Source organism: Myodes glareolus, chromosome 22, assembly GCF_982192425.1.
Source record: "Myodes glareolus chromosome 22, mMyoGla1.1, whole genome shotgun sequence".
In the NCBI taxonomy this organism is placed as follows: domain Eukaryota; kingdom Metazoa; phylum Chordata; class Mammalia; order Rodentia; family Cricetidae; genus Myodes; species Myodes glareolus.
In genome coordinates this window covers 46,705,392-46,718,323 of record NC_142047.1, presented here as the reverse complement: position 1 = coordinate 46,718,323, position 12,932 = coordinate 46,705,392, and the positions used below count along the sequence as shown (strand labels likewise).

Sequence of the window (12,932 nt, the reverse complement as noted above, 5' to 3'; positions counted from 1 at the left end):
ATAAGAAAGCTCTCTGAGCACAAACCCAAGAGAGCCAGCCAACAGAGCTCCTCTGCGGTCTCCACTTCAAGTTCTTGAGTTCCTGTCCTGATTTCCCTCAATGACTGAGTGCAACCTGTAATGAAATAAAGCCTTTTGTTCCCTAAGTCACTTCGGGTCAAGGTGTTTTAACAGAGCTACAGAAAGGAAACCATAGTAGATAAAGGTAAACTGAGCTTCCCTGCCCGTGTATGACAGCTCCGAGGCCTGGGGTGACTCAGGTCTTGTTGAGTCTCAGTTACTACTCTGGGGGTCCTGATACCTGCACCTCATGGGGCTGTGATCTGAGGATGGATTAGACTTAAAACACTGCTTAGCACCAGAGGGCGGGTTCATAACACATAAGGAAGAAAGAAGACCTTCTGCGAGTCTCCACTAGGCACTGGGTAAACCGTTTATTTCAGATCAATAATAGATTATTTCAGTGATTCTCAGAGTCGGCTCCTAAGCCACGAGCGCCCCCAAGATGTTCCAGCTAAACACACATTTGAGCAACGCACGTCTAAAACAAAACTAGGTTAATAACCCTGTTTTGGTTTATGTTGCTGTTGTGGTTTTCCCTGTTCTGGATCTGGAATCCGTTAAACCGCCTATGTCGTTGCCTTCCTGCGCGTATGTGAAGAAATGGTAGGAATCCTGGGAAAACCCAAAGCACCTGCTGCGTTCTCTTTTACGTCAGTCTACTGTGTCTCTTCTGGGAGGCACGGGCTGCCACCAGTGTCCACTTGCATTTCTCAACAGCCACATTTAGAGCTTAGGGTTGGTATGATGCAGGGCCCTTGCTCCTACCGTTACAACAGATGGATGGAAGTAGTGGCATCCAGCAGACCAGTACCAGCTGAGGTTAAAGGAAAGGCACCAAGCCGGACATCTGCCTCTGCCCAGCAATCTGCAGCACAGGAGGCTGAGACAAGGGCCACCATCTTGAGTGTCCAGGACAAGCAGAGGGGTGTTTCTCTGACTGTAATACTTTAATCCTTTGTTTCACTTTTACTTTGAAAACCTCCTCTATTACATTTATTTCACGGGTGGGCGTGCACACATGTCATGGCATCAAGTAAAGTGCGGGTCAGAGGACAACTCCCAGGAGATGGTTTTCCAGTAGCTATGAAGTCAGTTTTGGAACTCGCTCTGTAGAACAGGCTGGCCTCGAACTCACAGAGATCCACCTGCCTCTGCCTCCCGAGTGCTGAGATTAAAGGCGTGCATCACATCGCCTGGCAGATTTTTTTTTTAAAAAAAGAAGATGAATGTATTTTACGTGTATCAGTGTTTTAACTGCATGTATGTATGTGCACAGTTGTAAGTTTCCATGTAGTGGTTGGGAACTGAGCCTGGGTCCTCTGCAAGAGCAGCAAGGTTAACCACTGAGCCACCACTCCAAGCTTCATTTGTTTATTTGCTTTAATTTTATTTATTTATTTATTTGTTTCTGAGGCAGGATTAAATGTAGCCCAGACTGGCCTGGAACTCACTATATCGCCAAGGCTGAAACTAAACTCTGGATCTTTGGCCTCTAACTCCCAAGGATGAGGTGGCGTGTCCCCACCTCACCCAGTTCCTACATGGGATGCAAGCCTGGTTACTGGGTGGACCAGGGGGTGGTCCCTAGTGTCACCTGTGTAGCTCGGTGAGCTACTGACCAACGTCAACTGGTTAAGATTTAGAATCGCCATGGAAACAAGAATCTGGACATGTCTGTGAGAGAGTTTCTAACTTGGGTTAACTGAGGTAGGAAAACCCATCCTTCATGGGCAGCACCATCTCTGGGCTGGGGTCCTGGACTGAATGAAAAGGAGTGGAAAAGAGAAAGTGAGCTGAGTACCAGTGTTTGTTCTCTCTCTCTCTCTCTCTCTCTCTCTCTCTCTCTCTCTCTCTCTCTCTCTCTCTCTCATCTCTGGGCTGGGGTCCTGGACTGAATGGAAAGGAGTAGAAAGGAGAAAGTGAGCTGAGTACCAGTGTCCCCTCTCCCTCTCTCTCTCTCGCTCGCTCGCTCTCTCTGCCTCCTGACTGCGGATGCAATGTGTCCAGCTGTCTCTAGCTCCTGCTGCCCTGCCTTCCCCACCAAGACTGACTGCACTTTCAAACGGCGAGCCCAAATCCACCTTCCTTACGCCTCTCTTGTAAGATCAACTGTAAACTCCCTAACACACAACTGGAGATCCATCTGCTTGAGCCCCTTTCCCTCATGCTGGGTTAGTAGCCTGAACTCAGGGCTGGACACTGGGCAGGCAGGAGGCCCTGAGAGTTGGAACTGTGACCGTGATCCATTCCAGTTCACACCAGCACATGGCCCTCCTTAGAACAAAGCTCTCTCTCCCACCCGTGTATCCCACCCCACTTGTCCGTCTGCCGCTGCCACCACTTTCTGATCTCACCCCATCCAGGGGAGGGATCCCCAACATTCTGTATCAAAGAGGACCCGAGTACCTGGGCTACAAGGTGGTGGCCTGCCTAGGACGGCCGAGAAACGCTGATGGAGTATCCAGAAGTTTGAAGGGAGCATGCCCGGGAGTGAGCTGGGACACAGGGGAATGACACTCTCAAGAGAGAGAGAGGGGGATGGGGACATCACTCAGGTGGTGGCTATTTTAAACAGGGAGCCAGCAACCCTTGCATCCCCAGGGGTCAGGCAGGCACATACATGAGAGCAGTGTGGTGTGGCTATTTGTAGAGTGCACGAAACAGCGCTGAGGGCAGGGCACAGATCCCAGTGGGTGGCAGTGGGGTTTGGGAATACCCCTCCAACTCATTTGGGGCTGACTGAGGATGCCTCTCCAAGACTGTTGCAGCCCCTGATGAACGTGGGCTGGAAGGCCAGGGCCTTGGCATTGCTCTCCCCTGTCTATAACCGTGCCTGGCAGTTGGCACAAGCCCTAGCAGAGGGCTGCCTGGCATAGTGGGTGGTGCTAGCCAGCCCAGAACAGGATGCTGAGTAGCAGTAGCTGCCCAAGGTAGCCAGATTTTCCGTCTTTAAAGAGAACCTGGAAATGGCCATTGTGCTGAAGTCCGATTCTTTTTTACTTTTTGGCCTCGTTTTATTGTTTGACAATTTCGTATATGTGTGACAATTTCCTGCCACCCCCTGACACGCAGACAGTCTGGGTTTAAAACCTTGAGCGAGGCAAACAATGCCTATCTGCGGACAGCTGGGGGTGAATGGGACAGACCGCTAAGAAGGGCTGAACGAAACCAGAATGAGATGCTGCCTCAGCTGGACAGAGCAGGATGGAGGGGTTCATCTAGGGCAGTGGCTCTCAACCTGCGGGGTGCGACCCCTTTGGGGTATCAAACGACCCTTTCGCAGGGGTCACCCAAACAGACATTTGCCTTCTAATTCATAACAGTATCAAAGTAAGCTATGAAGTAGCAATGAAAATAATCGTGTTGAGGGTCACCACAACATGAGGAACTGTATTACAGAGTCGCAGCATTAGAAAGGTTGAGAACCTCTGATCTACAGCTTTAGAGGACCAAAGTTGGCACTTGACCATGGTAGCTGCAGTGGCTGCTGCCAGAGCCACCATCCAAATCTTGGGTCCAACCTAGGACTTAGCAAAGGCAACAGTATACTTCCAGACAAGCCAGAGACAACAGGAGCCAGCAAGGCTCACTCTCGATGCCCTCAAGGCTCTGTGGGAAACTCTTTCTTAGTAACTACAGGGGGATGGCACACCACGGGTAGATCTCCCCTGCTCACCCTGGGGCTGGGAATGAAATGGAAGCAAAGATAGACAACTTAAAGGGGAGAGAGAGCCATGTCAAACTGGGCGGGGGGAGGGGATGGCTTACCTCAGAGAGCAGTTTTGAGACGATTTCCAGTGGGGCCTGGTTGATGGAATCATCCTGCAGTGGGGACGTGAGGGCCATGTCCACCAGTGTCCGTATCTCCTTCAAGACAACCTCCCAGCGGCTCGGGTTACTCAGGACTTTCTTGTATTTATATATCTTTTTCTGGGTGGAGAGAGAGAGAGATAGGAATACATCACCGATTTAGAAAAAGACTCAAGATGATCAAAGAACCTCCCTGGCAGGGGTGGAAAGGTCCTGGGAAGCTGTCAACCTGGATTGAGCTCTTCCCCAAAAGGAAATGGATGCGATGCAGAGAGCAACAGGCTCCGTCCAAGGTCAAGGGTGCGTCTGCAGACAGGCAGGCTCCGAACGCCAGGACAGCAATTTCCCACCCTGCTCCCGATGACACATGAAAAAGAATGAGGAGACCGCTCTTTCGGGTTGTGTCTTCTGCCAAACTCAGTCCCCAAGTCGCCAAGCACAGTAAGAGTGGGAGTGTTCCCGGCCCACAGAAAGCTTCCTATGAGCAGAGCTGGTGCCTGTGCAGATCCTAGGAGGTCTCTTGGCAAGTGGCATTCAGACAAAGAATAGGATGGTCAGGATGAAGGCCAGAACTTAGCTTCAGCCAGGTGGAGACGGAGTTCAGGATGGCCCAAGGAAGTCAGGCGAGGAAGATAGAGGCATGCTCACCTCCATCGGCGGTGCAGCCTCCAAACCCAAATGCAGGGCAGGGGCTGCTGCCTCCTGGATTTGAGGCCCCGTTAGTTCCGCCTCTCTGACATCATGGAAACAGAGGCCTTGAAGGGCGGAGGTCCAAGTCAAGTGCTCCCCTCCCCGTGACTGCCTGCCTGGCCCTGAGCCGCCTTGCTTGCTGGGACTCTCAACAGAATGAGCTTCATCACTTAGTGCTAAACTCCTTGCTCCGCGGGGAAAGTCTAATCTCAGAGTCACCGCACCCCGTGCCAGCAGCCAGATGGGGTGACAACCTCTGAGCCAAAGACTGAATGAGAAAAGGGGAAAAGAGGAGGGGAGGGGCTCTTATTGATAACTGAAGCTCATGGGGTCTTCCTGTGCCGTTTCTGAATTAAGAATTACAAAATGATTTTAGGACCTGGGCAGAAACTGAAGAGGGGAGAGGCACATCCCAAATGCAACAGGATGGGGTTGGGAACAGGAGGACAAGGGCTCCTTTTTGCCGTTATTTCACCTGAAGGGCCCTACGCCCCACGTTCATAAATTAGGATATGGGAGGTGTTAGAGAACTGCCTCCCAGACTCAGGGGGACCCACAATCTTTGGATCACATAGTTCATTTCCTTTATGCAGTCACACACACGCGCACCCACTCCAGACAAAACATCCAACACGAATGAAACTCGATACTTGTCTCTCTCAAACACGTACAACTCGCAGGATCACAAACCGTACACTCCATCCTTTCTCACGTCCTCGGTGCTTTCGTAGGGTTACCTACTTGCGGGCTGATTCCCTGCTGCCTGCCACCTGCATCACACACAGAAACTTGTATCTATGGGGTGTTTTCTGTTTTGCTGAGGAAGGACATCAAGCAAGCCAGGGTGGCCTGAAACTCGCTATTTGGTCCAGGTTAACCTCAAACTGCTCATCTTCCTGCCTCCGCCTTCCGGGTATTGGGATTACAGGTGTGTGCCACCACATCCATCTCTCTGTGATTTTTTTTCCCTAAATGCCCCCTCCCCCTTCGTCCCTTCTTTCTTCACTCTAGTCCTTTCATCCACCCACCTGCTTTACCTCTCTCCCTTGACCTCATGGCTCTGTGCTGGAGCCCTCGGTTCTCCACGGCTCTCCCTGGAGGCTGACACTGGGCTACAGAAGTGAAAGCAGCATTGTGCACAGCGCAGGGGGTGAAAGAGAAGCAGGAATGCCCATGGACTTCCACATTCGGAGGACGGAGGAGGCGTGGCAAGTTCTGCTAGTGCCGAACACCCCAGTGACAAGTCAATCGCTTGTGCGGTGAAGAGGGTGGCCATGAGCGTGTCCCTAACTCCATTACTTTAATGACACGACGTTACAGACAGGTCTACACCAGGCTCCTCCGGACCTGTCACTAGCGCTTTCCTCGATGCTGTTGACTGATCGTCCCCTGAGTTCTGGACTCTGGGGTGTCAGTGTGTACTAGAAAGCCATGTCCTTGTCAAAAGACCAATAAATTATTTTTCGAAAGTTTCACCACACAATGAGAATCATCAAGCCAATCCATCCTCGGGTCATCCCACAGACTCAACTCGCGCATGGGGGAGCCCCCCCCCAATTCTTTTGTTGACCAGCTGCAAGCTATTATGTTTCAAAGAAGAATTACTTAATGATTTCTGTAGAAATGATGTTCCCTCATTTAAAAAAAAAATTGAAACCATACCGAAAAGCGCAAAGAGGAGGGGGGAAAAATCCTACAGCCCAGAAATAGCTGTCATTAATACACGCGGCCAGCACAGTAATGGCCAACCCTCATATAAACTCTGCAAAGCATGGTTGGCTGTGGTGCCACATGTCTGTAATCCAAGCACTCATTTGGAAACCAGAGACCAGGGGTTTGCCATGAGATGGCTCGTCCAGTAAAATGCTGGCTGGGCAGGCATGCACGGTGGTATGTGCCTATCATCTCAACGCTGGAGGTGAAGACAGCAGGATACTTAGGGCTTGCTGGCCAGCCAATTCTAGCTGAGTCAGTGCGCTCCAGCCTCAGTGAGAGAGTCAGTAAGGCGGTCTCTCTCTCTCTCTCTCTCTCTCTCTCTCTCTCACTCACACACACACACACACACACACACACACACACACACACACACACACACACAGAGTTTAAGGCCATTTGGGCTACAAAAAGAGACCCCATTTCAAACAAGAACTCTGCAAAATACAACCAGCCTATGAAGGGGGCAGCCACAGGCAGCTTTCAGAAGAGAGACCATAGAGTAGTGGTTCTCAACCTGTGTAGTGCGACTCCCACAGGGCCACAGATCATACAATTCGCAACAGTGGCAAATATGCAGTTACAAAGTAACAACAGAAATAATTTTTTATGGTGGAGGGGGCATCACCGCGACTCACCACCACACAAGGAACTGTATTAAAAGGGTCGCAGCACTGGGAATGTTGAAAACCACCGCCACAGAGACAGAGGAAGGACGTCAGAGGCAAGCAGGACTGACTATCTTCAGTGACTGTGGAATTGGCCTCAGAGACGAACCCTTACCTTCAGTGACCTGGCCGTGGTCCTGACTGACAGGCCCTCCTTAGAGCTAAGGGAGAAGTTTGTTGTGTAATCAAGACACCTCCCTTAGAGACTGCGTTCAGACGGTCAGATGAGGTGCCAAGGCCGTTAACAGGGCTAGCATTCAGTTAGCACATGACAGGAGAAGGCACAGTGCTAGCGAGGTCCTGATGAGCCCTGTCTGGTCCAGCTACGAGACCCAAGGAACAGGATTCCTGGCCCAGGTTAGAGCATCCTACAAACAGACTCTCAGTCAAAGGACTGAGTTCAAATAACTTAGGACTGGCACAGCAAAGAAAGCAAACGTTGATGCCCAGAGTGAGACAGAGGCGGGGAGAGGCCTTTCTCCTCGTTGGCCATCGCAAGGCAAGACGGGTCATCGGCGGCTTTACTGGAGCCATCCATGGAAGCTCAGCCAGGGCTCCCACTGCAGCTGCATCTGCTCTACCTGCCAGTCTGATCTAGAAGGACAGGGACTTCGCTACGAAAGACTGAAGTGACCCTGAATGGATCATTCCAGGCCTTCTACCCAGTGAAACAAATCATCATGCTTGTTTCTGTGTGTGTGTGTGTGTGTGTGTGTGTGTGTGTGTGTGTGTGTGTGTATATAAATTAAAAGCCCAAAACTTTTAAGACCTTGGGGAGGGGGGTTACCTTCTACCCTGATGATATGGGCACCTAGCAATGTCATCTATGTGGGTAGCAGGAATTCAATCCTCAAACAGGGAGACTTGCCGGCAACCCAGGGAGCAGGGGCCATAGGCCCACATGTTTCCTTTAGTCTAACACGTATGTCTTTCTGGAGCCTAAGCCAAGATGGTCTCAGGGCCACCAACATTCAGGCAAGGTCGTGGTATCCATGGTGAGCAGTGCAAAAGCAGATGACAGTAGGAATGGGACAGAGTGGCCATGGCCATAGCATCTGCTGGAGGACTGCTGGAATCCTGGTTCACAAGACTGTCACAGCCAGGAAGAAGGAAGTAGCCTAAAGCCAAGCATCCATAAAGAGTCAAATCGGTACATGAGTCAAAACTGGCTGTTGAGCCTCCAAAGGTCTCGTACTTTCCATCACAGCCCTTGGGACCAGTGGTGCCAAAGGGAGAGACAGGATGGGCCAGCCAAGAGACACTAAAGAAGGTGTCATCGATGCTTGGTGGTAGGGTAAGAGCCAGGAATAAACCCACGGGCTGGACACAGGAGACCAGTGGGTGGGAAGTATGAGAGGGGAGGGTAGGAACAGCAGGTAGGAAGGTCACGATGCTGCAGACAGACAGGGAGTGGGTGGGGCAGACCATCCAGGGCTCTGGGTCCTTAGCCACGCCCCAGGTGACATGCTAGAATCATCCTTCTGATGAGCTCAGCAGGCAATGAGTCATGGTGGGGCCAGGATGAGGCCACTTCTGGAATCCTAGCTCCCTAGAGGCAATGCGGTCTTCCCACTGAGTCTGCTCTGCCACGAGCCAGGAGCTGGGGAGGGGGGAACAGGTGTCCTGAAGCTGTCTTATAGGGCTGGGCAAATGACTGATGTTATAAGGCTCGACTCAGTGTGGGACTGACCACCTGAAGCCCGTGTTCAAAAGCAGCCTTGGCTGTTTGGATACAAGGACACCAAAGAAGTGGGTTTTCTAAGAGTTGTAAAACTCAAAAGCAAATAGAATATGCCGCAGAAATTGAGTGTGGCCCTCAGAGCCCCAAAGAGCTGCCATCTGGCCCTTCATCAACGGTCCTTTGCCAAGCCCCGGCTCATGAGTCAGATCCCGGACTGGGAGTAGAAAAGATACTCACAGCTGGCCGCGGTGGCAACCACACCTGTCACACCAGCACTGTGGGGAGGGGAGGCAGGAGGAGCAGGAACTGAAGAACATCTTCAGCTTGGGAAGGGTTCAAGCCCAGCCCAGACTACTTGAGATTGTGTGTCAAAGGAAAACAAACCACAAAAGGCAAACTAAGCAAAGAAAACAGAAAGTGAGGGGGAAGCAAAGATGTTCACCATGATAAGCTACTGGGGAAATGTACATTACACTGGTACAGAGGTACCGTTTCACGTCTCCTGAGATGACTGTGATGGGAAAGACAGACGGTACCAACTGTTGACGAGGATGTGGTCACACCAGTCCTCGTGCACTGCTCTTGAGAAGTGAAAATGTACAGTCCCACAGCGACATCGTTCAACAGTCCCCGCCTCCCGCCCTCTCGTGCTGGGGGGGTCAAAGTCCAGGATGTTGCATGCACGTGTTCTCACCACTGAGCTATGCCCTTGCCCGTTTGACAGTCTGAAGATGCCAAGCATGCACTGACCGCACAGCTCGGTGGGTTCTGTGTCTAGAAATCTGCCCGAGAAAAAAAAAAGAAAATCCTAGTCCCACGCAGTTAAGCACAGGAGTGTCCATGAACAAAATCAATGTCCTTCAGCAAATGTATAACTTAACACAACGGGGTAGAGCCACGTAATGGAAAAAGAACGAGTGCATCCTACGACAGCCTAGGCTACCTCATGGCCACTGTGTCTAGTGACAGAAGGCAGGCAGAAAGACATATAGTTGGCCAAGCCACAAATTTACTAAAACCATTAAGTTGCATGCTCACAATGACTGATCTTAAAGCCATGTAACTTCCACCTCAAATAAGCTATTTTTAATATATATTAATATATATATTTAATATATATTATATATATATATTATTCCATCTAGGAAGACAGAGGTGAGTAGACAAAGCCAAGGGCAGCATGGCTTGTTAAGAGTATGGGGTTTGCAATAAGCAGACTTCGGTTCAAATCTAAACTCTCTCTCTACCATCTACCCATTCATCCATCCCTCAGTTATTTATCTGCCGATCCTTCACCCACCTACTCATCCATTTAACCATTTACCCACCCACCCATCCACTCACCCATTCATCCAACCCACCCATTCACCTGTCTACCATCTACTTACCCATTCAGCCTTCATTTATCTACCCATTCATCGGCTTACCCATCCCTCCCCATCTACCATCTACCTATTTCCCTACTCACTCACCTACCCATCACTCATTCACCTACCCATCCTTCATCCAAGTTTACGCACTCACCGAGCCATCTCCACCATCCACTTCACCCATCTATTCACTTGCCCTTCCACCCACTTGCCCACCTACTCACTACCCATCCAACAAAGACTACGCGAAGCCTTCTATTATAATGCGCCAAGTAGTGTGCTAAGTCCTGCGGAGACTGTGGGAAGAAGAGCAGACGGGCCCTGGGATTCACAATCTATTGTCTGACTGTGGTCCCTCATCTGCAAAGCAATAAAATAATATCTACGTGGAAAGACTGGCTGTGATTCCCCACGAAAGAACATACATGAAGCTCTTCATCTACTTCCTGGCTACACAGCTGTAGATAGATAACGTTACCTGCCACGTCGTAGGAGGGAGTGGTCCAGAGCAGGCAAGACTAAGAAAAGCCCTCAGTATTTATGGCAAAGCGACCCCCCCCCAAGCCAACAATAAACAGAAACAGCAGGCAGAGCCTCCTGTTTCCCTTCTGGCAGAGCCAGTCACTCCATGGCTGTTCTCACCCTCTCTGCTTGTCAAGGAAGGGACGTTACCTGGGCAACACCAGCCATCTCTCTGGAAACTGCTACTGTGGCAGAAGCAGGCACAAGACACTGGGGTTCTCACGTCTGAGAAGAGTGGAGTCTCTTAGCTCTTCTACAGGAGACAAGCTGTCATCAGGTGGGTGTCCCTCCCCTCACTGGGAGAGGTGTGGCTCAGAATGTACTGGAAATGCGCTTCCCAAGGATGGGGGCCACAGCTCTGTGGCTTGCTGCAGCCCAAGGCTCGCGTGCACACAAGTACGCATGCTCCTCGTCACTTGTCACGGGTACTCTGAGGAGCTGCGGAGGGGAGGACGTCCCTACGGAGATGGAGCTTAGCAAGTGAGGGAGGATGTGGACTGGCTTTGACACTTTATTTCCAGGTCCCGCGTGGAGTTGCCCAGCCTGTCTGAAAGCTACTGGCCCCAGGGGGCTTCTGACAGTCAACTTAATTAGAATGAAGTCCAGCTCCTCAGCCACACAGCTCCTCAGCCCGCAGCTGCTAGTGGCTGCTACAACAGGCGGGTGCGGATGAAGGACACTGTTGTCACCACAGAAAGAGCGATGGGGCAGTGCCATGCCCCTGTCACCATGCCCAAGGTCCAATCCATCTGCAGACAGCACTGTGCTCAGCACAAAGAGACAGCGTCTATCTGCTCCTCCCATAGGGGACTTGGGTACTCTAAGCCTCCAGCTACTGGGTGTGTTCAACCTTTTGACACCTATAAAGTTCACAAAACACACACACACACACACACACACGCATGCACGCACGCACACATGTCCCTTATAATGTTGAGTAATTTAATACTTTTGTGTTGGGCCACATTCGAAACAATCCTCTTAAATATATGAACTATTGGGTGCAGATTGGACAGGCCTAAACAGGTACCCTACCTCAGGCTTTCCCTCCAAAGTGTGGTTTCACAGTGAATTGTCCCCTACAGACTCATGTGTTCGAACACTTGGCCCCAGCCCCTGGAGCTGTTCTGGGAGTTGGTGAGAGCTTCTGGATGTGGGGCAAGCTGGAAGAGTAAGGGCATGGAGACTGCAGGCGGGCTCTGCTTCCGGCTCCATCTCTCTACTCCCCAGCTGGCAATCATGTAACAAGCAGCCACCACCTGTCCGCTGTCATGTCTGCTTCCCCGTGATGGGCTGTGGGCCTGAACAGACCGACCGCTCCCCTCCCAGAAACTGTCCGTCAGGGACTCTATCACGGTGACAGAATAAGTCACTAATTTACATGGTGGCCCCGGAGTCCCTTGCACACCCAGCGAGAGAGGCAGGCTGATTACACCCCTGTCCTGACTCTACACTTGCTATGGGCTGTGGATGTTGGTGCGGGCAGACAAACGGCCTTCTAGACCTATCCTAGAGATGGATGAAATCGTCATAATGAAGCCCATCATTACGACTAAATTAACAAGCTAATAAAAGCATCAAAATGCTGGAAACGCAAGTTGATTTTATCACAGGTGGGCCCTTCTGATCTAGAAGCGTTCACAGATTATGGTGAATCTGTTTCTCTCTGATGAGGACCCTTCCTTTGCCTCAGGCTTGAAAGATGAGGCAAAACCTTTCCTTCCCAAGTTGCTTTTGGTCGTGGTGTTTGTCACAGCAACAGAGAGGAAACAGATACCTGAGAAACCCTGTGACCCTGGCCGACTAGGGACTCCAAGGCTGAGAGTCAGCCCTGCTATCTTTGCTGTATGCACACGTCCATTATCAAGGTGAAAAGTCCGACACCAATAAACAGCAAACCATCCCTACGCATACAGTACAGTGGCCCTGACCACGTTGTATAGCTGTCATCCCAAAGGAACCTGTTGCTGAGCTGCTTGTTGATTGATGAGTGCTGGGCTGTTCCCATCTCCTGCCTCTGTTCTCTGCGACCATCTGAATGGCCACCACCCCATCCTGTGATCTCTGCTGAACTGTGCGGGTCTTTCGGGGGACCTAGATTTGACCCAAAGTCAGAGGACTTCATTCATTTTTTTTTTTCTAGATGTAGGGGGCAGGGAGGAGACAGAAAGCACTCCAGCAATGCTACCAATTAGACAACAATGGCCACTCCCTAGTCAAGAGCAGCTGCAGTGCATGATGGGCTGTGATGAATGTCACTAGAATGCCTTCACTCTTCCTTCTGGAGGGTCTGCACTTAACACCTAATATGTTAGCTTTGCGCGTGCAGTGTGTGTGTGTGTGTGTGTGTGTGTGTTTGTGTGTGCAGGGACACACATGGGTGAGGGTACACGTGGAAGCCAGAGGTCAGTCTTG

The 12,932-nt window shown here is 50.9% G+C and overlaps 1 protein-coding gene across 1 annotated transcript in view; it reads right to left on the bottom strand.

Annotated features, from left to right (window-relative positions):
* The window catches only part of Cmip (c-Maf inducing protein), a 194,232-nt gene that overhangs the window by 41,693 nt on the left and 139,607 nt on the right, over window positions 1–12,932 (bottom strand). Inside the window, exon 4 of the mRNA XM_087900457.1 lies at window positions 3,832–3,993. Within this exon, the coding sequence (XP_087756583.1) occupies window positions 3,832–3,993 (162 nt within the window). The remainder of the gene's footprint in view (window positions 1–3,831; window positions 3,994–12,932) is intronic.